The following is a 26,495-nucleotide window of genomic DNA, read 5'->3' on the forward strand; positions in this document are numbered from 1 at the left end:
TGCTGCCTTCGTTCAGGCTAGCATAGTAGCCCGGAGGAGGTCTGGCCCTCGTCGTCCTTGGAGGAGTAGATGGTTGAGGTTGCTGCTCGGTAGATGGTTGAGGTTGCTGGGCGGTAGATGGTTGAGGTTGCTGTTGCGTGGTAGTGGTGATGGGCTGGACGCTATGAGGTGAGTTATTATTACCGTTGCCGCTGTTATGTTCATTAACAGCAGTAGGCTCCCCCTCGTCCAGTGCATCCACCAGGATCTCTGCCGGTGCAAAGGTGAGGTTCCTCTCCACCGATACACGGCGTTTCCCCGGCCAGTACACTCTATAACCCTTGCTTTCAGTGTCTACCCCCACAAAGATTGCCTCCTCTGCCTTCGGCTCCAACTTCCCAGCATCCAGCACGTGGACGAAGACTTTCGCCCCGAACTCATGGGCTCGCGACAAGTCCGGCTTGGACTTGCGTACGAGCTCGTATGGCGTAGTGCCGGGGGTCGACCTTGATGGTAAGCGGTTTTTCAACCAAGTTGCATAGTTGACCGCCTCTGCCCACAGGTACTTAGGGAGATCCCTCCCTATCAGCATGGCCCTAGCATGTTCAACGAGGGTCCGGTTCAGGCGTTCGGCCACGCCATTCTGCTGAGGTGAGTCGTGGACGGTTAACTGACGCTCGATACCCTGCTGACGGAGGTACAGGTCGAACTCGGCGCTGAGATATTCTCCCCCTCTGTCCGAACGGACCTTGCGCAGCTTAACTCCCGGCATCTGACGTGCCAACCAGGCTTCATAGGCCTTAAACGCTGTAAGTGCCTCGCTCTTCAATTTGAGGAACTGAACTTTAGTCTGCCGGCTGTAGTCGTCCGTGAACGTGACGTAGTACAGGCACCCGGCGATGCTTGCCGTTTGGGCAGGGCCCCATAGATCAGTGTGCACGAGCTCACCATAGGTAAGTGCGCGGCTCGTGCTTTCCTCTGGGAAGGGCTTCCTCGTTGACTTAGCTTGCACACAGGCTTCGCAAAATTCGGCTTTCGATGCGTCATCCAGTTCTAGGCCGGTGACTAGGCCCTTCCGGATTGCATCAGCGGCTGCAGTCTGGGACACGTGGCCCAGTACTTTGTGGGCGCTGCTGACGGTAAGCTTCCCTTTTGCGATGTTGGCATGATGCTGACGTTGTTGTCCTCCTGCGACACTATACAGGCCTTCAACCTGGGGGATCTCTGCAATGACCTTCCGGTCTGGCCCTTTCGACAGGAGCTTGCACATCCTGCCCTCGAACAGCACGGCTAGGCCAGCCGCTGCAATACGATTCGTGGAAATTAGCGTAAAGGCCATTTTCGGTGCGTAGAGTGCGTTTTTTAATGTGACCTTTGTGCGTTTCTCACCGAGCGGTAGCTCCAGGTGCACATCTCCACGGCCAATCGCACTCAAGCTCGAACCGTCGGCTGTGCGAACGTCTTGGGGAGGGATGCTCACGAAGTTCGTGAACTTCGCCCTATCAGGGCAAAAATGAGAGGTCGCGCCCGAATCTACGATTGCGCCTCGTTTCTCGACAGGTACGTTCAGCTCGCCTGCCACGCTCGCCAAATCTGACGTAACGAAGGCGTACTGGTCGTCGTGGGCTTCTGGCTGTGTGGCCGAGTTAGCAGCCTGCTTGGGTGCTTTCTCGGCCTTCCTTTTCTGCTGGTTAGGGCCTTGCCCTTCCTTACCACCCCCCGGACGCCAGCAGTCCGTTTTATAGTGGCCCTTCCTGTCGCAATTGAAACAGGTGACCTCCGGATTCGTTTTGGGGGTGCCGGCTGATGCTCTGCCCTTCCCCTTAGCTTCTCTAGCAGATAGGGCGGAGCCTGAAGCTCCCTTCTTGTTGGGACGGCGTTCGGTGAGTAGGCGATGCTCGTACTCTTCTGTGATGATGCTGATTAACTCGTAGGAGGTGAGGGGACTCTTAGTTATCCTAGCTGCTGCGCTGATGGACGATAGGAGGGGCCGGTACGACTCCGGGAGCGAGCCTAGAATAATGGCGTGGAAGTCGTTATCGACGATAGCCGCGCCCATTCCTGCCAGCGACTCGCGGAGCCTTATGAGCTCTGCAAAATGGCCCTTGATGTCGCCTCCTTCCTCACAGCGTGTCTCTTGCAACCGACGCCGTAAGTCTATTTGCACGAGTTCAGTCTTACCCTCGTGAATCTGACAAATCTCATTCCAGATCTCGGATGCCTCCCCAAGCTTCTGGACGCGCAGTAACAGCCGATCGGTGATCGTGCTGAATATCTGCTGCTTTACGAGTGAGTTTTTCTGGTGGTACTCGTCGATCTTCTTATCAAGCTCGTCTATTTCAGTCTGCGTCGGCGTCGAACCGTCAGGCTTCTTTACGGCCTTGGTGTTCGGATCGATGACGAAGGGAATAGGTTCGCAGACGCGTCCATCGGTATATCGCATCAAACCTCGGGCTCCAATAGCCGTTAGCGTTCGTTCTTTGTAAGTAATCCAATTTGAGCCGTCTTCTGCGAGCTTCGGGATATTGAACAGGCTGGAGTTTGTACCGGGGAGCGTAGGTTCCATGATGGAGGCAGGGCTCATAACCTAAAGGCGTTTATGACGAGCAAGAGGGTCACGAGGAGTCTAGAACGACAAAGACAAGATCTCAGTTGTCTCGAACGAAAACTCCTATAACGGTGCGTCTACCTAGAACGACAAAGACAAGCTATAACTAACATTAGACGCGTTGTAAACTCTAGGGACTTGTTGGCACGTACATCTCAGTTGTCTTGAACGAAAACTGAGATGCACCTGCGGTACTGCTGGTAATCTTATAGTAAGTTGGTCAGGTACTGGAACATATGAATGAGAGACTGAAAATAAACTAGGACGCGAGCCGACGTCATACGTCGCTCGTCTTCGTCCGTTTTGGCGCGCGCTCGAACCATTCTCCCCTTATCACTCGGATCCTTCGGACTCTCTCGACTCGGATCTCCCCCTGGCCTCGGATCTCTCGGTCTCGTACTCCAACATCCAGGACGTGGTTTCTGTTGGAGACTCGATGGACATCAGGACCATAGAGATATTGTAGTCGTATGTTTTTTGTTTCAAAGTTTTTGGACTACTTTAAAGATGATACCATACAGCTGCAGCATACATATCACACGCGCATGTTAGATGTAGGTTTGGCACTTAGGTAGCAGCTCGGGTACAAATTATGCTCCAAGTCCCGTCACCTTCCTTAACATTCTTGCAACCCTTTGTCCTCGAATAACTGCATTTCTGATTGCTTTGGTGTAGGAGAACCGCCGATCGGTCGTTTTGACGCGCGATTCGTCGAAAATGATATACACTTTGAGACACGTGCATGTAGCTATCAGTGTATAACGCGTACTGTGCCAAATTTGCAGGCTAGTACAGGTATCAAGGTGAATGTAGTAAATGGTGAACAGGTTCCTTCATCTGGATTGCAACTAGGCTCGTGACCAGCCTGGCTTATTACCACTAGCAGGAACCTGCAATGGATGCCTTTCACGTAACTAATCTATGACGCATTTACCCTCAACCCATTTCTGTCCTTGTCCTGCCACCTCTCTCAATCTCAAACCATTCATCGTTCTTGATTCACAAATTCAATCTTTCGTGCAGGAGGTACATGCAGCTATCACGTCAGCTCAGCCTTTGTTACTTAACCTTATACTTGAATTGTTTACCTCTTCAAGCGGATACAAACATCAACCGGCCGGTACTTTGTGCCGGATACTTTTTCTTAATGGCTTTGATGACTACCATGTAGTCTTCCATTCGCAGATCCACGATATTTTCATTGTCCAGAAGTCTTAGTCCATGGTTGGAAGTACATGGATCACTCGCCACGGCCTAGTTCCATTTCAGATTTCGGGATCTCGAGCTTTCGCAGTTTGATAACGACAACTTTCGAGATAGACCACCATCTAGTAGGGTTGTGACATATTCCAGTGGTCCAGTGCAGACTAAAAATGCATCCATGACTAGTCAACAGCGCGTATGAGGGGAGGAGTCATTGTGCCATCGAGGCTTCATTGTTCAAGCGTACAACGAGACTGCAAAACTCGCAAGTACTTTAGTCATTCTATTTATTCAAGTATTTCCCCTATTCCAAGATCTCCATTGCTCGAGCGGCAGTCAAATTTGTTCGGAACCAAGACATTGGTCAAATCAACATCAAACTAGTAGTAACTTTTATGTCGTGCCATCAGCCATCATGTGCACCGATGCTGATTGAAGTAGAAATACTACTCACCGTAGTTGGAACGTTTGCGTGTCATGCAGTCATCCGTCTTGAAGACACATAAAGACGGGCTACCACGCCGGTGAGTCGTGTGGTTAAATTCAAGACGCAAGATACTTATACTCACGTATACGATGCCGCTCCTTAACATACATTTCTGCCCAGGGCAGCAATTTTCTGTCGCGCACAATTTAGGACACTTCCCGCTGCTATCAATGTTAAGGGGAGTGGCAGACACTAATGCCATCAAAGCAAAAGCAACGGCGACGACAGAGGGGAGATGCATTGTTTGTGAGGATGTGATATGGGGTCAAATCGATCTGAATGAGACGGTAAGTAGACGGCTTTTTATACTATGCGCTGAATGTTATTCTTCGTGGTCCGGGTGACGCAGGAAGAACATATCCATTTGAAGTCCCTTATCGAACATATAACTAGTGACACGCGTTCAGGGCCTTAAATTCGGATATCTCTGTCCGTCAGTGTGAAGGTTGACGCCCTCGTGTTTCACGACACATTTCATCCCGTGATCCTTATGGTTCATATCTTGCAGTGTACGCACGTGAATTATTTTTTTGGAAGAGCGATATGCTTCTAGATCTGCGGTACTGCACTGACTAGGTCCAGTTCTACCGGTCTGAGCGGAAAATGAACTCAGCCGTATGATACTTACTAAAACAGCAAGATTGTTAAGGATGAATGATGGTGCTGCGATGGTGTCTGAGCCGGGAGAATCATCATCGGATTTCGCTATCGACACATGTCAGATATGGGCACTTCCCGACCATCTTGACTCACTTTGGCTGTTACGAAAATTTCGTCGATCATCATGGGATGGATATTATTCAGGTTTGGTCAGGCCGGTAATAGAGGTACTGGTTGTGACGGCCTTAAGATTGTCCATCCAATGATGATCAATGAAATAGTCACCAATTTTCGTAACAGCCAAAGTGAGTCAAGATTGTTCGGAAGAGGTTAGCATAGAATCGAGTCTACGCATGAGTGAGGCACACCTAGGCGTGTGCTACCTTGCTCTGACCCATGACGATGGCATGATAGTTTAGTCTCAGTTATTCAGCAGTAGCCTGAGATCTACCTGTTCACTCCATTTTACTTTATTATTCCTTGGCACCCACCCGCTGCCTCCTCTCTCAGGGTACGACTAGACTACTCAATTGCTTCTCCTGCGGTGCACATGCGCCTGAATGAGAAGCCCACGCCCAAACATCCTTTTCCTCATCATTTAGACCCTGTTAAATCGCTGTATCTAAGTCATTGTCCAAATCATTTCGTTCTCGCTCACCAGCCACCACGCTACGAAAGCATAGACCGGCAGAATGCCAAAATACAGGGGATCACAGTGAAAGATGTTCTATGTGATGCCCTTCTTCATCCTATAGTACTAGTGACCCTTTTCGAGCGACTCGAAGCAACTGCACTTGTGATGTAGAAAAAATCATTGTGCAGCCTGCTACAATCGAGAATTGCTTGATCGGATGATCAAGGATCCATCTACACCTGCCGGTTACATAAACCGATACTGCGGTGTCGTGGATGGTTCGACTCCATGCTGCGAATACTTATGGAGTAACCAAGATCGAACTCGAAGGCATTTCTTCCATGTTCAGATAGAACCGAAATGTCGTGTTCTTGTGCTACGTGTCATGACGAGGTCCGAGGACCCCAGTCTTCACGATGATGGTCGTGCCATCAAGAAAAGAACTAAGGAACGCTGACACGCCGTTCAATCAGGTGCTCCTTATTCCCACAAGGACTTTGATAGAAATGAGGATATGCTTGCGATCGAGGATTGCAGGCAGAATCTCTAGGGAGGGACGTGTCCCGTAAATTTCAACAGTAAGTCATCAAGACAACGAGACAATCTATCTGCAGGGAATACCGTCAAGACATGTTTGCACTACCGGCGGCGTCATTCACCTATTACCATTGGGATGTAAATTCACCCAAGACGGTTCTCGGATACTAGCACCGCATATGCAAATGATAGGCAGGTGCAGTAACTAGACATGGCTGTAGATGCGACATCGAGGTGGGCAAATACGGTGTATGTTGAAGTAATGCCCAGAACTTCGCTGGGGTGCTGGCCTCAAGAGGTCTTGTACTTTTGACTGAGGGCCCATCATTCAGCTGCAAAATTTGTAGTATATTACTCACCACCTTTGCGATCAATAATATTCAAAACAACTATAATTGTCGTGTCTGGGAGGACACTGCGAAGCATTTCAATGCCTTCTTCGACTACATGCGGGATTTGTGAGCGTCCTGTTGGGAGAGAGGAGATATCTGAGAGGGCATACAGCTACTAGTGAGGCTTCGTCTGAGTTGAACGCCTCAATACTTGCTTGTAGGACACCTACCAGCATCATCTTCTCGGTCGCAAGGCTCTGCTTCACACAAGTGGCCATTCGCAAAATATGGCATGACGTTTGAGAACTGGGCCAGCTCAGGGCTCGAAATATGTGTCATGGGTAGAGTGGTCGTTGTAGACCCGTGATTTCATCGAACTGAACTGCGATTGCGGTATCTCTGAGTGGCTACTAGGGAATGATGTGAGTACGTGAGTGTGCACACATCAGGAGTACAGGAACTGGGTTCAATATCCGTAGAAGACGATAGACAAGCTGAGTGCGAAAAGATTGTTCGAAAACAGCTTTCTGTCAAGTACATTTTCCAGAGCTAGACAACGCAGAGGCAGCACTAGTGCTAGTGAGGGATCCCGGATACACCTGCAGTAGGGATCTTTGTAGATGTGAGAAGGGATGCCGAAGGTGAAAGAGGAATGAACGAATCTACTTTTCGATATTGAATCAAGACAGTTTTCAAGCTTGATATTTTCATTGCAAACAGCTTGCTGGATGCTTTCCGCAAGCCTAAAGTACTGGCAGGTTCAGTATCGGGTTACTCACAACTGATTTGCGCCAGTACCACGGTCAGCAAGATAAGTTGTGTATGGTCCAGGAACTGCAGAATAAGTGACTCAGCGGCACTCATAGTCGAGGTAGTCGCCTGTGACAAGCCCAAGGGGAGTATTTTGCAGGAACAAGAAACTGAACTTGCTGAGCTGGCAAATGGTAACGAGAGTTCCGGTGGTATTCAGCCCCGGTCCAAGAAGACGTCAGGTATGGCTCGAGAGGCAGACAACCAAACAGTACATCTGTGAGGAGGAAGGAGAACAGATACACACAGCTGTAAAGAAGATGCTTGTATGTCTTCAGCGTAGCCCTGACCCGATGTTCGCGTGAGTCGATTTCTAAGGAAGATCTTGCCAAATGCTCGTCTCCTTCCATCCAATCGTCATGTTGTGTTCGCCTTCAGGTAAACTAGGGCCAGGCCTGGGTCCCTGGAATATAACTCGGAGGTTCTCAGCAGCCTACTAGAGACAAGCTACAATATACTCACACCACTAGATACCCAGTACTACCCAGTACGTGGTGAGACTACAGATCAATCAATACAAACACTTCAAAGACTTGGTTGACAAGAAAACTTACAGCACAAGGACATAATTGTCCAACTTGGGGTTGTTCGTCGTCAGTAACAAAAGCGCTAAGTTCAGCAATAAGGTGGCTATATACCCGACATTACTATGAACCTGTATCGAAATATTGTTAGCTTCCGACGACAAACGACACAGCCCTTGCAACGCACGGTAAAGACATTACTGATCCCATTGTTTTCCATAGATTCTTCTTACTCGTAAACTTCAGGAGGAATCTCGCTGCTTTCATACTTTTCTCTCAACTGGCGTGCATTCGGAAACGCACAGGTAAGCGCCATACAGTCATATCGTGCAGCTCAGCATACCACTGTGACAGCAAGTACCGTCAGAACGTGCCACAGTCAGTAATAGAGCCGACGGTAGTGAATATGGCTGTCATTATGGCGGAACTGATGACATTCGCGATCAGGATCACACTAGAAACTGACTTGGTGCCACTACCCCAGGGAAATATACATTGACCGGAAGCAATGGTTGCAAGGCACGATGAGCCGGGGCCTGCGAAGAGATCATATCCTGCTGCTGTGGCAAGCCCCTGGAACAGAGTTTGTGTATAGCCCAGAGGATAAACACCCTGACTGTGTGAAACATAGATAAGAAAAGTGGGCCCGATAATATTCAGCCGACTCACATTGTCACCATTATAGTTTAGCTTTGACAAGGATCGATACATATGGACCGGAACTCATGACAGTAGCTTCATAACTCCCTTCTGCCCACGAGCGGTTCATCCTTGCTGATGGATCTTGTTCGCGTCCTCCATCTAGTCTAAGGGTCCCTGCTTCCAAATCCTTAGAGGGTAGGACCGCGACAAGTTACAAGACGCACCATAGACACGCAGATACTTTATACTAGTCTACAGCGAGCCGTGAGGTGAGCGGCCAAGGGACACAAAACTTGAGCTTGAAAGTTCATTGGAGAGGTGTGATACTCGCTTGATGTCTCGGTAGGGCCTGAAATTGTGAAGACAAATATCGGACGCATGTAGCCAGTGCAGTCGGTTATTACCGGCTGAGAGCATATTTTGCCTCGTGTCTTGGGCGTCTATGGAAACGAGGATGGTTGGCGCTGTGAAGTAACCTAAAAACGCACAATACGCACCTCTGTAACTTAGAGAAAGACGCCCACAATTCTCGGCCGTGCTCAACACCATCAACCTGCAGTAAAATGTCACAGCTCATTACAAGCACCACACCCATTCGAACTTTTGAAGGTCATGAGGAATTCGTAGAGGCAGTTGCAGTGTTCCCCGATAAACGACGAATGATTACTGGCTCACACGACAAGACACTTCGTCTTTGGGACTTGGAGACAGGTGTTGTGTTGAAGAAGATGGAGCATAGCGATACGGTGGGGGCATTGACGATATCGCGAGGATGGTAAAATAATAGTAAGCGGTGATTATGATGGAGAGGTCATCGCCTGGTACGGTGAAACTGGCGAATCCATCACCCAACCCATCAAGGCTCACTCCAAAGTCATCACCTCAGTGGATTTTTCTCCAGAAGGTACGGTGCTGGTCACTAGTTCATTTGATGCCACAATCAAGTTTTGGTGTACCAAAACGTGGCAGATGAAAGGAGAACCAATCGAGCGTGGTTCTGCCATCAACTGCGTTCGATATTCGCCTTCTGGTGAACTTCTTGCCATCGCAACAACCAGGAATATCCATATTTATAATCCAGGCACAAGGGAACGCGTCGCATCTTTAACAGGTGGGGCTGATGTATGGAACCTGTCAATCACATGGACGCCTGACGGCACACGCCTTCTTTCGGGAGGCAGTAAATCCATATCGGAGTGGGACACATCAACCTGGCAGCAGGTCGGTCGTCCCTGGCAAGGCCACACTGATTATATCTACACTATTGCCATTCATCCCACTGGCACCCTCGTTGCTTCTGCATCTAAAGACGAGCATGTCCGTCTCTGGCGGGTCTCAGATCAACGAACCACTGCCATCTTCCAGCATTCATCTGTAGCGGCATGTGTCACGTTCTCTGTGGACGGCAAGCACATCCTCAGCGGAGGTAAAGATAACAAGATCTCAGAGTGGACAGTACCAAAGGACGTTCATTCAAAGGCGAGTTTCCACTTCTGACTCTCATTACGCAACTCGAGCATCCTTCGTACAGATCCCTGATATCACAACAGCCCGCGATGCATGTCTGGCTGGGGATTTGTCTACCGCTGAAGAGCTCCTCACTCAAGAGATTCACACCAATGTCGACGACTTTGCTTCATATGCCAATCGTTCCTTTGTTATGGCCCGGAAGCACAACTTGGACAACGCCCTTGAGGATGCAATCAAGGTGAGATGGACCCATCCATCATTGTCATCTTACGGAAGGCTAACATTCATCCGTGACATAGTCAACCAACATTAAACCATCGTTAATTGGGTTTATCTCGAAAGGCATTGCCCTCTGCGGAAAAGGTCGCGTCCGAGAAGCAAGGGTAGCATTCGACGTTGCATCTATGTTCACGAACCAAGATTCAGAAACCAACCAATTTCTTCTCTTGATCAAGGTACATTTAATCCGTCTCCCATACTATCTGCTTCACCCGGTATTCCAGGCCATAGCACTCTTCAACGCAGATCAACACGAGGAAGCAATGTTGTCTATCAAAGAGCTGGCTACCGCTTGTCCAAATGTCGAGCCTCTCGCGCGTCGTGTCGTAGAAGTCAGTATCATGGGCTACGCTTGATTCTCAAGGCCTCAATGCTGACCTTCGTCGCTCGCACATTAGACATATTTGCGTGTTCATCTCGGAATCACAGCCTTGCATGGTGCGCGTTACGACGAGGCCGCGGATCATTTCACTGCTGCCGTCAACTCTACTGCATTCTCGTCAAAAGACATTCATTTGACATATGAGGACTTGACCGTGGTGCGTCGACATGATGCATACATAATGCTTTTCATAACCTAGTACCTTGTGCAGCTCTTCGGCTGGGATCTCAAGTCCTTGTTGCTTACGACACACCAGAAACGGTGCCAGGCTTTCCTTTCAGCAGGTAAACCCGATCAAGCCCTCGAAGCACACAAATACATGATAGACGCCATCGACGAGACTGCGAAGGCCAGCTGCCTCGATTGGTCCATTGGCGAGTTTTAGTAATGTCACCTGAGGCAATCATACTCACCTGCATTTGATTCAGAATTTAAGCAACAATGTAGCGTGCTCTGTGCTGCCAACGGAAATGCGGCCCTCGCTGCCAGCGAATATGACAGGGCTATTGACCTATACTCGGCGGTAATCAACTCAAACTCGGCATCTGATGTTGTTTTTGCAAATCGTAGCAAGGCACAGTTGGGCAAAATGCTATGGATGGAAGCGCTTCTCGATGCGCAGAAGGTGCGATGGGAGCTATTGTCCACAACCAGCGCTCATTGTAGCGATACATAGGTCATCGAACTCAACTCTTTGTCTTATCTTGGATACAATTTGAAGCACGCAGCGCTTCATGGCGCGGAGCGCTATGATGAAGCGATGGAAACCTTCCAAACCATGCTCTCGACATTGGAAAATGCACCTGATGTTCAGACACGAAGTAAGGCTCTGATAACGCATTCGTCGACATGTTTAACTCTTTCTCCAGACCTGCGCCAGCAGTATCTCAGACCTTCTGAAGTAGAACACGCCATTCGACAGGTCATTGATGCCCGACTCGACAACGCTCCGCTGCGTGTCCTCGACACTAGCACCGGTCTCTTATGCGATCGAGAGGTGCAGATAGGCACCTTCAAAATGAGCGCGCAGTATAAGGAGCTTGTGTCATCAACAATCACGCATGCAGACTTGCACATCGAGCACATCGAAGAAGTGGTGAAGAGATATCTGCAATATGTGATGCTATCACACAGGTGGGAAGGGAAGGAGCCGCTGCTGCAGGATATCCAGGGCAAGGGCGTGTACGACTCCAAGTTGGATTCGGTTGGCGGCATTACGAAGCTGCGGTTGTTCTGCAAAACTGCTCACGATGCGGGGTATAACTGGGCATGGAGCGATACATGCTGCATCGACAAGAGCAACAACGTCGAAGTCCAAGAATCGGTCAACTCCATGTTCGTATGGTATCATCATTCTGCGCTCACGATCGTCTACCTGTCTGATGTTCCGCCTTCATCAAAGTCTGGCGGACTGGCAAAGAGCGCTTGGAACACGCGCGCATGGACGTTTCAGGAATTCATCGCTCCCAAAGTCATTCTCTTTTATCAGAACAATTGGACTCTTTATCGCAATGATCGTACTCCCAACCACAAGGATTCCATCGCAATCATGCAGGAGATGAAGGACGCGACGGGCATAGACCGACCAGCCGTTGTGGCCTTCCGTCCCAGTATGCATAATGCGCGAGAAAAACTTCATTGGGCGTCAACCCGCGTTACCACGCGCCAGGAAGACATCGCATACTCGTTGTTTGGCGTCTTTGGCGTCTGCCTGCCCGTAGATTATAGTGAGGAGCAGGACAAGGCTCTCGGGCGGCTCCTGCAGGAGATCGTGGCTCGGTCGGGCGACATCAGTAGCCTCGATTGGGTCGGAACGTCGTCAGAGTTCAACAGCTGTCTACCAGCCTCCATCACTTCATACGAAGCTCCACCATTCCGGCTACCACCCCTAACCAAAGATGAATTTCAGTTATCGATTTCTTCGCTGCGAAATACGGCGGCTGTTGATTTCGCTTCAAACCTTTATACTCGGCTTCAGAACACGAGCACCCCTTGCTTCGCAGCACAAAGACTGCACTTGCCTTGTATTGCATTTAGTGTTACGGAAGTCAGACGCTGGGTGGGTAGTCCAACCCCCGAAAGTCATCTCATGTATAGGGTGAAAGCGGACAGACTTTACTACCTGCTTATCACCACCGCAGAAACCCTGGTTAAATTTTGGCCGGCAAGGCCCACTGAGCAGCAATTTCTCCTCGTCCGTCCCTGGGATCGGTCTCTCCTGGAGCTACCTGACTTCGCAGAACCATCTGACTATGAAAATGATGCGGAAAGCGAGGAGGATTATGGGATGCCGCCTTCTTCTCCGTCAGATGATTGGTCTGGTAGTTCTCCTGTAAAACAAGGGATGTCTGACCTAGAATCACGAGCATTGCGGCTGCTTGTTCACCTTGCGCAGCCTTTCAGCGCATTTTTGCTGGTGCAACAGCGCAGTGGAGAATACAAGAGGATTGCGACGGATTATGATATCGTCGGACAAGTCCAGGACGTGGTTTCTGTTGGAGACTCGATGGACATCAGGACCATAGAGATATTGTAGTCGTATGTTTTTTGTTTCAAAGTTTTTGGACTACTTTAAAGATGATACCATACAGCTGCGGCATACGTATCACACGCGCATGTTAGATGTAGTTTTGGCACTTAGGTAGCAGCTCGGGTACAAATTATGCTCCAAGTCCCGTCGCTTCCCTATCGTTCTTGCAACCCTTTGTTTGTCCTCAAATAACTGCACTTCTGATTGCTTTGGTGTAGGAAAACCACCGATCAGTCATTTTAACACACGATTCGTCAAAAATAATATACACTTTAAAACACATGCATGTAACTATCAATGTATAACGTGTACTGTGCCAAATTTGCAGGCTAGTACAGGTATCAAGGTGAATGTAGTAAATGGTGAACAGGTTCCTTCATCTGGATTGCATAGCAGGAACCTGCAATGGATGCCTTTCACGTAACTAATCTATGATGCATTCACCCTCAACCCATTTCTGTCCTTGTCCTGCCACCTCTCTCAATCTCAAACCCTTCATCGTTCTTGATTCACAAATTCAATCTTTTGTGCAGCAGGTATCACGTCAGCTCAGCCTTTGTTACTTAACCCCAGTGAAAATCGACAAGAATGAGGTAGATATACGTAGATAGATATCTAAAAAAATAAAGGCCCATGAAATCTATCGATGTATTTAGACAAATGAGACTTTTCGAGATGGAAAAAGAAAGACATCGAGAAAAAATTTAGACGTTTAGATACGATTCTCGATCTGTTTAGACCTACCAATACACATTTACATACGAAATATCACTCGATTTGATCCAAAAACAAATCTAACGAGAGCAAATGACATTATCTATAGGTATCGCTATCATTAGGTGAGTAGGGTATCGCTGCTCGCTGCGCCTCGTCCGCTATCCCGCCATCCCGCCATCCCGCCATCCCGCCATCCCGCCATATGCCCTCTAGTCATCGTGGTTGTCGTCCACTTGAACCAGTCCTGAGGAAGCCACCTATAGGACACTTGGTCAGTACATGTGATAGAATGCAGGCAACAGAACTCACCTGAACAGATACTTTGCGCTTGTATAACTAGAACAATTGTAGACAGAATTAAATAGATGTTAATATAAGAAAAAAATGACGCACCTCTTTGTCGGCAGTAGACAACCCATTCCAGTAAGTCGCGAAGACGCTCGCTGGTTCCTTTTGATTGCCGTTTGATTGCCACTCGAGGGCGCAAAGATTCCTAGAATGATAGAGTTAATCTAGCTATGAAAATAATATATAGAACGCACCGCGCCGTGATCTTGGGGCTCACACGCATCGGCTTGGTACTTGGCTGTCGCTTCTTGATGGCATCAGGCTTCGAGTTGATCGTGGGTTTCGTTTGTTCGGCGTGGGTCACTCCAACGAGTTCCATTTTTACAGCAAGGGAAGCTGAATCGGAACTCGATGAGATCTCTGGCCTGGAGATTGGCGTGATGTTGGTGGAGGGCGGCACTACAGCAGGGTTGGATCCTGAACTTGAGGAAACAATAGAAGGTGAAGGGGGTTTCTGTGAAACGGGTGTGGGTCGAGGTTTGAGGACAAGATTAGAGCTAAATGAATTGATCGCATCAGTGTAGCGCATCAATAGAATTGATGACTTACAGAGGGTTTTTGACCTGTAAGATCAGACATGTGAAATTAGTGCCAGGTACAACATGTACTACAATGAGAGACTCACCTCGACAGCAACAACTTCCTTCTCTTTGCCTTTGTCCATTCGTGGTGGAGGGGTTGGCTCACGGTTGGGTGTAGTGCCATCGTGTGATGGCGAAGGGGGTGACACTAACTGTACACCAACTATGTCAGTAGTATAAAACAATAATATTAAAACTTACTTCTTCGGTTGATATTGAAGGGGGTGATGCTAGCTATAGACCGATCATGTCAGTAGCGACAAGCAAAGAAGATGAAAACTTACTATATCCTCTGATGACGAATCTACGTGTGGGCGCTTTGCGGTGTGGTTCTCGTCAGAGTCAGACAATCTTCTTTTTTTAATGATCGGGGTCGTTTCGGAGGCAGTCTCTTCCTCTAGGCCCATGTCTTCAGACTCGGCCTTCACACGCTTGCCACCCTTTTTCTTGATGTGGTAGTTGTACCATTGGGAATAGTTATCGATCATGAGCCTCGTGGTTTTCCAGTTGTCGGCGCACAAACGAAGCTCCAGGTATTCCTTCCGCAACGTGTGAACCAGCCACTTGATGACGTCGAGTGAAGCTTGCCCGATCGATTCTGGTGCAAGTCCTTGGGTATGTAGCTGCCGGAAGCATGACAACATTGTTGTCCGAATTACCTTTGCGCGCTGAGCTGACACAGGTATGCCATTCTCGTCCTGGAGGTAAGTACAAGATACATTGATACCTTGCGCCATACGCTTGGAACCACGTGCTGATTTCTTCGAAGAAGATCCAGGTACAGCGGACGAGCTCGTTGGGAAGTGTTCCTGCCAATCCTTTTTCGTCCAGGAGTTCACCGATCGATAGTCTGCCGGATCAAGTTCGCAATCGCACTCCTCTTCAATCATTCTGTCCAGTAGGCAAGATGGCTTGCGTTCGTCTGTGGTATTTGATGTGTCGGAAGGGGGTGAGGCTGATGAGCTCGATGCGACAGAGCTTGCAGAGCTTCGTATATTCACAATAATGTTCCTGTACAAGCATATATGCGCATTTGAGTGAATATATGCGCGTGAAAATGATATGGCACTTACTGTAATGCTTGGCAGGTTGAGAGTAATGATGTTTTCTCACTCGTAACCCTAAGTAAATCTGCTCGGAGACTCGCTACTGTATGTTGTAGTTCCATAAGTTGGCATTTGAGTTCGACAACTAGATTGTCACTATCAGCAGGCACGGCGGGGTCTTGATCATCGAGCAGAGATCGCAGGCTGGAACTTTGTGATAGAAGAGACTGATATCAAGTAAGTGTTTCATGTCTCCGATCATGATCAGACAAGAACTCACATTATGATTTGGATCGGGGGCGTCGCCATGTATGAAATAGTATTGATGGGAACCGCTCGGATCACAAGACGGGGGAAATGATAGTGGGGGAAGATGAGTTTTGATCAACTCTGCATATCCGGCGGGGGTTATCGCTGTCATGTCCGAAATGTCGTTGATGGACATGATGGTATAGGTATGTGTTTGGTTGAATTCGAGTCAAGAAAGGCAACTCACCGAGTCCATAGTATATCGTCCAAACACATTATGCCATTGCCATCAGCCATCCAGGACTTTCTGGATCTATCATTGGATCCAGATCTTGATGACCTTGATAACGGTTACCAGGCTGATACCAGGTGAGTATCAAGTTCTCTGCTTCGGATCTTCTTTGCTTCGGGATCTGGATCTGACCGAACGATTATATTAAGTCTTGATTCCAACGACACCCGCTCGAGCACACCTGTTATGACTTTGTCAGACGACTTGGTTGCCAATCCTGCATGCTGGCCTTCTTCTCATGCTCTCAGGATTCGGGCACGTCTGGTATCATTTATGGACTTACCACCAGTGACACAGTGAGTTTTAAGTTTTTTAATGTAAGTTTGTGCATTTGACTTCATTAATTTCAGTGTAGCTACATCCACCACGGAGTCTGTCATGGAGTCAGAAAGCGAGCCAGAAGTGCCATCTGTTTTGGCGAAAACAACACCAATCCCTCCCCCACCAAAATACGAGCCGAGCAGTGTCACTGAGCCTGAGAGTGACATCGAAGAATTACCCCAGCCCTCGATCAAGAATCTTCCTAAAAACGAGCCAAGCAGTGTCACCGAGCCGGAGAGTGATGTCGAAGACTTACCCCAGCCCTTACCCCAGCCCTCGATCAAGAGTCTTCCTAAAAACGATCCCAGCAGTGTCACCGAGCCGGAGAGTGATGTCGAAGACTTACCGATCAAGACCCCGATCAAGAAGAAAAGCTTCTTCGACACTCCGAGTCCCCCTGGTCCAGATTCCTGTTATTGGAAGTATGTTTCACGAGAAGAAGACGCCAAATGGTATGATCGTGCGCATGCCGACAACAGCTTTCTTACAGTGCGTCAAATCAAACAAGACTTAAAGGACCTTCATTAGAATAGAGTAATGAATTGTATTTTCGTATACTAGAATGCATTGTACAGATGAGCGACTCAAAAATGCGTGAAAGTTATACAAACGATGTTCAAAATGATGCGATCAATGATGCGATCAGCTTCCCTTGTCAGCTTCTAGTCTTGGGATGTAGTCAGTTAATGCTGTCAAATACTAGTAGAATACTCACCTTAATCCTCATCAGGTATGTCCTCCTCATTGATACCACTCATCGTGATGATATCCAAACCTGGTCGCTCTATAAGATAGAAAAGTATACCGTTGATACCCGGAAACTGATGCGGGACCATAGCCACAACGGATTGAATGGCACAAACTTCGATCAGTTGCAATGAATTGTCCCCGCGGTGGTGACATGCGAATACGGTGTGAAAGGAACAATGAAGAAGATCTTGATGTGGATCGCTGTATACCGAGACCATGGCGAAGGTCCTGCGACAATCATGTATAGTCATGTTGAAGTAGTAATGTACTTCGCCGATTGCTGTCTGTCCGTCGAGGTGTAACTGTAAAAAATAAGTTTGCTGAACTATGTAGATGCAATAAACATACCTTAACATTGCGTGCCATCCTTGGCTGTTTTGTCATGGCGTTTTCCTTCCAAGCCGACCTTGCAACCTGGCCATTGGGAAGGCGAAGACGTGCCCACTTGGTAATTGGAGGTGCAGAAGGAATCTCGATGCCACTGTCATTGGCCAGGAATCTAACTATAGCTTGAGCTTCGCAAGGCCGGACCATGTGTGCAGTTCTTTCTCGTCGACGGAGTAAAATATAGCCTTCGCCGAGATCGAAGGATCCTTTAGGAAGTGCGTTTGTTGATGGTTCGATCGTGGGAATGATGGCCTTGAGGGCATTGATCTGGCAGCGTCGGATGGCACGTTGAGAAAGGTTGGCGTAGGCAGACGAGTTATGCAGGCGGATTTCTTGGCCGAGATTACCGATTGTCCTCTCCATAGTCCATTGAGAAGAACAGATGGGAGGGCCTTTGTTGACTGTCTCAGGGCCGATATGAGTGAGGGAATGAATCCATGGGCGAATGAAATGAAGCCGATCGTTGCGGCGCTGGTAATAGATTTCTTCGAATTCGTCGGCGAAGTCCAGAAGGTGCTGATGGCCATCAAGAAGTTCGGAACGGGAAATATGATATTGTTGCATGAGGCGCAAACCTCGAGCAAGGTGACAAAAATTGGACCAGTAGGGTTCTGGAAGGATTCCATAGAGTGTCGCTGGCCCCATTCCATAGAGATACAGAAGCCACTCCCAGGCTTTGTAACCGCTATGAATTTTTTCAGCGGGATTTCGAGGGGGGCGATCAAATGATCCGGGCAAGTATGGTGTCGCGTCAGCAATACTCGATCCATGCTTCCTCCAAGTTTCCTTAACGAGTACAGCCCAGCGCCATGTGGCTTTATCATCCGTTGGGTCGGCTCTAAATGTCCCTCTCCAGAGTGGTATCAGTAGATCTCCAGCGTTGATGGCAGCTACATGCATAATGTCTGAACCGAATGAGTGCGGCACTGGGAGAATGCGATCAGAATGAAATCCGCAGAAGATGCTAGGCTTTGTGATGCCTGTTTCCAGGCGCGCGAATTCATATTCTGCAGCGTTTCTGCAGGAGACAATGCGACGGAGATTTGCCTCGTAATCGAATGATCCGGCGGGGGGTAATTGATGGATGAGAATATTGGGGTGATCGTGGTTACCGATCGGCTGGCGAAGTACAGGATAGTAAGTGGGGGCACCTAGTTTATGTCGACCAGGAAGCCCACAGTAGAGCCTGCAGCTCATTTTGCCGTGATGTCCGACGAGACCGGTGAGAAATGCCATTCCAGGCCCATCTGCAGTTGCGACAAAAAGGAAAGGATTGGAGGTGAATAATCTGTGAAGTGCGCCATCCCAGATTGGAAGACCCTCGGCCTGGATCGCGCATAAGTGATGGAGTCCGGGGAATATGAACGAGTCAAGGTTTTTAGGTTTTTTGGGGCCAGGAATTATGCCGCCAGGGAGGACGTACTTCTTTTTATAGCGTTTATCCGGGGAGTGATCAAACAGGACCCAGATATAGATCCAGCAGTCCGACTGCTTGGATTCATACAGCTGGGCCCCATCGATCGAGAACATGAGTACGGGATCACCTTCTTTAATTTTCCCCGATTGGCAGGCGTCTAGATACTGCTTCCCATGAAGGACATCTTCATAGACGTCAGGAATCCCATCTGTCATGCCTAACGCCTCCAAAATTTCCTGTGTGCGCTGCTCACGCCAGCGCATCTTTTCGGCGTGATCAGGATGCCGCCATAGAGCCTGTAATTGGGGACCAATAGGATATGTGTCGAATTTCTGTCGAGCAACCTTCTTTTGCGGGGTGCTTCTCTTCTGATCCCAACGATCTTCCCCGCACCTTGGGCATTGATCAAGATCGACGAAGGGGCCTGTAAAGGCCAAGCACGTGTTGATACACATATCGTGCACAAGGGGTACAACCCCACTGAGTTCAGTGCAGAGCTGCTTGACACGGTAGTGGCTGTACACGTCGTCATCGGGGTGTCGTTCGGAAATGGCTGCGCGAATGAGGTCGTACGCCTTGATCGTCGTGTCGGCAAAAAAAAGCTTAAGGGACATTAAGAGATCGGGATCTGTGACGTCGGGGAGTGCACGTGGTGGGTTTCGAAGTCGATCGAGCGCATCAGGAGGTAGACGGGCAAAAGGGTCATCCAGAGAAGCTTTTCGAAGGGCAGTGATAAAAGCCATGGCGTCTTGAGCATCCTGAAGACGCGCCATGCAGTGAAGTCCGTCTAAGTCTTCATCAGTCCAGCCCATCGTTCGTGTTTCTGCCCCATTCCCCTCTGATCCGTTCCCCTCTTCTCCGTTCCCCTCTTCTCCGTTTTGATCGAGATCGTCGATATGATCAATAGGTGCCACCGGAGGTTGTTGGTCTGGCTGTGCGGCACCTTGAGAACCGCGAGGTTGGTCAGAATTTTGATCCTCTTCTAGAAGGGCCTCATCAGGAAGCCGATCGTCAGGAAGCTCCTCAGGTATGGTGTCATACTCGAGGCCATCATACTGATAAAAATCTAGATAATATTTAATTCTCGATCATGATCGAGTAGAAGGACTCGTACCTTCATGAGCGTCATCAGGGTGGGTGTCAGGCTGTTTAGAAATATGTGAGTGAGCCTCTGGAATAAAACAATCGGACTTACCTCAGATGTATGCACTAGTTCTGGGCTGTCAGAACGTCCCTTTTTCTGATTTCTAGGTCCCCCACCATCGAGATCTTCCTGTGGCCTCTTGCTGGACGAGGATGCAGCTGGTGGAGGGGTGTGTCGAAGATCTGGTGATGGGAGATCTGGCGCAATGCTAAGAGCGATCGGAGGAAGAAGAATTGATGCGGCGAGTCTGATGGGCTTGTGTCTAAAGTAAGTAGCTCGCGATACCTGTGTATTCCGTCCTCCTGTCTTACGAAGACAGGCATCACAGTCGCAGACATAGATAGTGGTGCCGTCGTCTAATCTGTGTGCGCCAGCCTGGATGGAGTCCATACTAAGCAGATTCGGACTTAGCGATTTCGAATGTCGATGCAATCTGATCTAAGCATGCACGAATTGCAATCAAAGTTTCCAAATATGCAAAATTTGATTGTAATTTGCATAGCATATGTTGCAAAATGAAACGCATGTTTGAGAACTTTGCACTTTGCATTTTAATTTCTCATTTTGCAAATTTCTCATCTCGAATTTCTTAGATTTCTATCTATCTCAATCTGTACTTAGACGTCTATTGCTACCTATCTACCTCATTCTTGTCGATTTTCACTGGGACTTAACCTTAACCTTATACTTGAATTGTTTACTTCTTCAAGCGGATACAAACATCAACCGGCCGGTACTTTGTGCCGGATACTTTTTCTTAATGGCTTTGATGACTACCATGTAGTCTTCCATTCGCAGATCCACGATATTTTCATTGTCCAGACGTCCATGGTTGGAAGTACATGGATCACTCGCCCCGGCCTGGTGCAATTTCAGATTTCGGGATCTCGAGCTTTCGCAGTTTGATAACGACAACTTTCGAGATAGACCACCATTCAGTAGGGTTGTGACATATTCCAGTGGTCCAGTGCAGACTAAAAATGCATTCATAACTAGTCAACAGCGCCTATGAGGGGAGGACTCATGGTGCCATCGAGGCTTCAATGTTCAAGCGTACAACGAGACTGCAAAACTCGTAAGTACTTTAGTCATTCTATTTATTCAAGTATTTCCCCTATTCCAAGATTTCCATTGCTCGAGCGGCAGTCAAATTTGTTCAGAACCAAGACATTGGTCAAATCAACATCGAACTAGTAGTAGTTTTTATGTCGTGCCATCAGCCATCATGTGCACCGATGCTGATTGAAGTAGAAATACGACTCACCGTAGTTGAAACGTTTGCGTGTCATGCAGTCATCCGTCTTGAAGACACTGAAAGACGGGCTACCACGCCGGTGAGTCGTGTGGTTAAATTCAAGACGCAAGATACTTATACTCACGTATACGATGCCGCTCCTTAACATACATTTCTGCCCAGGGCAGCAATTTTCTGTCGCGCACAATTTAGGACACTTCCCGCTGCTATCAATGTTAAGGGGAGTGGCAGACACTAATGCCATCAAAGCAAAAGCAACGGCGACGACAGAGGGGAGATGCATTGTTTGTGAGGATGGATATGGGGTCAAATCGATCTGAATGAGACGGTAAGCAGACGGCGTTTTATACTATGCGCTGAATGTTATTCTTCGTGGTCCGGGTGATGCAGGAAGAACATATCCATTTGAAGTCCCTTTATCGAACATACAACTGGTGACACGCGTTCAAGGCCTTAAATTCGCACATCAACAATCTTGAGTCACTTTGGCTGTTACGAAAATTTCGTCGATCATCATTGGATGGACATTCTTCAGGTTTGGTCAGGCCGGTAATGGAAGTGCTGGTTGTAACGGCCTTAAGACTGTCCATCCAATGATGATTAATGAAATAGTCACCAATTTTCGTAAAAGCCAAAGTGAGTCAAGATTGTTGAGAAGGGGTTAGCATAGAATCGAGTCTACGCATGAGTGAGGCACACCTAGGCGTGTGCTACCTTGCTCTGACCCACGACGATGGCAAGATAGTTTAGTCTCAATAGTTCAGCAATAGCCTGAGATTTGCCTATTTACTCCATTTTACTTTATTATTCCTTGGCTCACCCGCTGCCTCCTCTCTCAGGGTACGGCTAGACTACTCAATTCCTTCTGCTGCGGTGCACATGCGCCTGAATGAGAAGCCCACGCCCAAACATCCTTTTCCTCATCATTTAGACCCTGTTAAATCGCTGTATCTAAGTCATTGTCCAAATCATTTCATTCTCGCTCACCAGCCACCACGCTACGAAAGCATAGACCGGCAGAATGCCAAAATACAGGGGATCACAGTGAAAGATGTTTTATGTGATGCCCTTCTTCATCCTATAGTACTAGTGACCTTTTTTGAGCGACTCGAAGCAACTGCACTTGTGATGTAGAAAAAATCATTGTGCAGCCTGCTACAATCGAGAATTGCTTGATCGGATGATCAAGGATCCATCTACACCTGCCGGTTACAGAAACCGATACTGCGGTGTCGTGGATAGTTCGACTCCATGCTGCGAATACTTATGGAGTAACCAAGATCGAACTCGAAGGCATTTCTTCCATGTTCAGATAGAACCGAAATGTCGTGTTCTTGTGCTACGTGTCATGACGAGGTCCGAGGACCCCAGTGTTCACGATGATGGTCGTGCCATCAAGAAAAGAACTAAGGAACGCTGACACGTCGTTCAATCAGGTGCTCCTTATTTTCACAAGGACTTTGATAGAAATGAGGATATGCTTGCGATCGAGGATTGCAGGCAGAATCTCTAGGGAGGGACGTGTCCCGTAAATTTCAAAAGTAAGTCATCAAGACAACGAGACAATCTATCTGCAGGGAATACCGTCAAGACATGTTTAGACTACCGGAGGCGTCATTCACCTATTACCATTGGGATGTAAATTCACCCAAGACGGTTCTCGGATACTAGCACCGCATATGCAAATGATAGGCAGGTGCAGTCATCAGTGAACTTAGGGAAATTTGAGAAGGACATATATTGCCTTATATAGAGAATAATCACGAGCATCAGTATAATCCTGCTATGGGTCATTACATGGTCATGCATGAGTTTATGGAGGAAAGACGAGTTCATAATTGACGTACACAGGTTTGCAAACCGCCAAAAACTCATAAAGCTGTGCAACTCGAAATCAAGTAGTAGACGCGGCAAAAGTCAAGTGTCTGTCTTAACGATTCTTCGCCGCCACATCGAGAATGATGTCTTCAATTCGGAAGGTAAGTCTAAAAACAAGTGTTTTGCAATCATGATAATTTGTGCACTGATGCAGAAGAACTAATTCGATTCGTTCAAATTGAATGCAAGGGGTAAAGTGGGTCAAAAGCTAATGATTAGTGTCAACGATTCATGTTCGCAACATCGGGACCAAGGTTCACAAGTTGGAAGGAAAGTGCAGAAGTCAGTATCTTGCAGATACCGATGATGTGTGTGCTAAGCGCACAGGAACCTTTATATATATTTATTCGGGTCTTTCGGCTGTCTGTTGTAAATGTATATGTTCACTCTGTAACATCCAACTTTCCGCTTGGTATCAATGTTGTCCGTCGTACCACCGTGAGCAAACATAAGTGTCTTTATCCCCCACTTCAGTAATTTTTGATGCGGCCATTACCAAAGTAAATATCCTAACTATCCAATATGTGATGGATGGGGGTGCGATGCCAGTATGTCTTCCACATGCTCTAAACTCTCGGACCTGTACCTAATTGTTCTCACTTCGCATTGCCCATAATATAGTGTGTCATTGCGCCTTGCCTAGATAATGTCTCATGTTTGGATATGGAAACTTTATTTGTTTTAGCTTTGCACGGGCAGTACATTTTCATAACATAAACAGTCGGTTGAAGGTTTGAGGGCAGTGGCTCGTGGTTGACCTCGGCACTTATTTCAATATATTTTACTATGATTGTCATCTCGCAATTCTACACTTAATTGTCATCATCTCGCGTTGTCGTGTTTCTGGCTCTCTACATTAGTAATTGTTTATTAGTGTATTTGGAAAGTCTGTGTGTGCATTATCGATCCCAAGAATTATGCTATTGCTTGGTAATACTAGGCATTTATATAAACCTCCTGGAACCGAAGACAAGACCGCCGACAGCCTGCAGATAAAGATAACGTGCTGAATACGCCATGTGCTACGTGCTAGTGCTGCCGCAGTTCGGTTCTGAACCTCGGTTCGAACCCGAACCTTTCCGAACCGGACTCAAGGTCCGGTCCCAGGTCCGGCATGGCCCCTGGACTGAACCTTGAGTCCGGTTCGGGGTTCGGAGCTACCCAGAACCGGTTCGGACGCGTTCGAACCCCACCACGACCGTCGCCCTACACTACCTCAGTTTCGCTGCTACTATTTACATTGACAACTTGGATTTCTCACTATGTTTTAGGTACGTTGTGCAATGCGCATGTAGACTCGACTCTGGATGGGGGGGCACCCTCTCAGCCTTCTGGTACTGCCCAACGCTGCCTCATTCTATTATGATGTTAACTCGAGGAGACACTGGAAATCGGCCATCAGTATCTTATGAGCTTGGTCATGGAGGTGAACCATTAAGTAAGTGATTTGCTTCTCGTTCATGTACATATACAGTGGCTCAAAAAAGTGTCCCAATGTTTGTAGGTTTTCATGTAATTGTGTTATTGCGAGCCAGGGTGTGAGAATCTGACTAAGTCAAAGGGAGGTCCCAAAAAGCTCCGCTTCTCGGCTACAATTATGTCCCCTATAGCGTGAGAATCCATTGACGCCGTGCGAAGATATGGCTATTTTAATTAGGTGACTCATTGGGACACTTTTTTGAGTTTCTATTAAAATATGAAAATCAGATCATTTAGACATGACACCATTTACAAATATATATATAAATGGTCCCATATTGACAATATGGTCTCATTTTAATATCCTGTACATATATAAACCCTTCCAATAACATCATGTCCCTCATAATCAGCATGAAGTCTATTTCCTCTTCTCAAAGAGATAATATCCTTTTTCTCTCCACCTCTGGTCTATCTATCAGGCAGATTGCCTCCAAAACTGGTCTGGGGAAGTCAACTATTGCCAGGGTTATCAACCAGAATATTCCCAACAAAGAAAATGTCAAAATGGGTCGTCCTTCTAAACTTACTCTGCATGACAAAAGAGCTCTTGTTCATCATATTATATCTGGAAAGGCCTCTACTGCTGTTCAAGCCACAAAATACATCAATTCCATCATCACTACCACTGTCTCCACTCAAACAGTCAGAAACACCCTCAAGGAAGCCAATCTTAAAGCTGTAGTCAAGAAGAAGAAACCCCTACTGTCACCAGCCCATAGGAAAAGGAGACTAGCATTTGCTTTAAAGCACCAGCACTGGACTATAGAGGACTGGAAGAGAGTTATTTGGTCAGATGAAACTAAAATCAATAGGATGGGGTCAGATGGTCAAGAGTATGTTTGGAAAAAGGCAGGAGATCCACTTGGAGAAAAAGAAGTGAAAGGTACTCTTAAGTTTGGAGGAGGAAATATGATGGTGTGGGGCTGCATGGGGTGGCATGGGGTGGGAATTCTATGTGAGGTGGAGGGGAGGATGAATGCAGAGCAGTATGTCTCCATTCTGGAGGAGTGTCTGCTCAAAAGCATGCAAGAATCAGGTATTGATGAAGAAGACATTATCTTCCAACAAGATAATGACCCCAAGCATACCTCAAAGTTGGCCACCAAATGGTTTGAGGACCATGATATTACTGTCCTATCATGGCCAGCACAGTCTCCAGACCTCAATCCCATTGAACATCTTTGGGAATTACTCAAGAGAATGCTTGCTGCCTATCAAGACCCACCTAATGGACTATTTCAGTTATGGGAGAGAGTTGTAGTAGAGTGGGGAAAGATTGCTAAGGAGGAGTGTCAGAAATTGATAGAAAGTATGCCTAGGAGGGTAGCAGCAGTCATTAAAGCTAAGGGAGGAAACACTAAGTACTAGAATTATAGAGATTATGTATAATTGATTCAAACTCAAAAAAGTGTGCCAATGAGTCACCTAATTAAAATAGCCATATCTTCGCACGGCGTCAATGGATTCTCACGCTATAGGGGACATAATTGTAGCCGAGAAGCGGAGCTTTTTGGGACCTCCCTTTGACTTAGTCAGATCCTCACACCCTGGCTCGCAATAACACAATTACATGAAAACCTACAAACATTGGGACACTTTTTTGAGCCACTG

General features: G+C 47.6%; 4 protein-coding genes across 4 annotated transcripts; 1 reads left to right on the top strand and 3 right to left on the bottom strand.

The window, feature by feature from the left end:
• Positions 1-6,192: 6,192 nt before the first annotated feature.
• Positions 6,193-6,492, bottom strand: F5891DRAFT_959297 (uncharacterized protein; the record flags this gene model as incomplete). Its single annotated transcript, XM_041375640.1, has 2 exons — positions 6,193-6,338; positions 6,411-6,492. Coding segments are annotated over 2 exons (228 nt in total), but the record flags the coding sequence as incomplete, so codon positions are not given.
• Positions 6,493-6,846: 354 nt separating this feature from the next.
• F5891DRAFT_983771 (uncharacterized protein) lies at positions 6,847-7,934 on the bottom strand (the record flags this gene model as incomplete). Its single annotated transcript, XM_041377358.1, has 8 exons — positions 6,847-6,929; positions 6,980-7,123; positions 7,160-7,259; positions 7,307-7,407; positions 7,438-7,562; positions 7,653-7,670; positions 7,745-7,845; positions 7,902-7,934. The coding sequence occupies 8 exons, from the start codon at positions 7,932-7,934 to the stop codon at positions 6,847-6,849; spliced, it is 705 nt and encodes a 234-aa protein (XP_041221648.1).
• Positions 7,935-13,943: 6,009 nt separating this feature from the next.
• F5891DRAFT_1193514 (uncharacterized protein) lies at positions 13,944-16,154 on the bottom strand (the record flags this gene model as incomplete). The annotated part of the gene is made up of 11 exons (XM_041367756.1): positions 13,944-13,991; positions 14,044-14,070; positions 14,128-14,227; positions 14,277-14,579; positions 14,632-14,645; positions 14,708-14,815; positions 14,865-14,897; positions 14,948-15,286; positions 15,323-15,674; positions 15,737-15,936; positions 15,990-16,154. 11 exons carry the CDS (start codon positions 16,152-16,154, stop codon positions 13,944-13,946), a joined length of 1,689 nt encoding a protein of 562 aa, XP_041221649.1.
• Positions 16,155-16,235: 81 nt separating this feature from the next.
• On the top strand, positions 16,236-17,099 carry F5891DRAFT_1193515 (uncharacterized protein; the record flags this gene model as incomplete). Its single annotated transcript, XM_041367757.1, has 3 exons — positions 16,236-16,327; positions 16,400-16,546; positions 16,601-17,099. The coding sequence occupies 3 exons, from the start codon at positions 16,236-16,238 to the stop codon at positions 17,097-17,099; spliced, it is 738 nt and encodes a 245-aa protein (XP_041221650.1).
• Between the last annotated feature and the right edge of the window lie 9,396 nt (positions 17,100-26,495).

The sequence above is a fragment of the Suillus fuscotomentosus genome (assembly GCF_016647785.1).
Source record: "Suillus fuscotomentosus strain FC203 chromosome Unknown F5891scaffold_59, whole genome shotgun sequence".
Classification (NCBI taxonomy): domain Eukaryota; kingdom Fungi; phylum Basidiomycota; class Agaricomycetes; order Boletales; family Suillaceae; genus Suillus; species Suillus fuscotomentosus.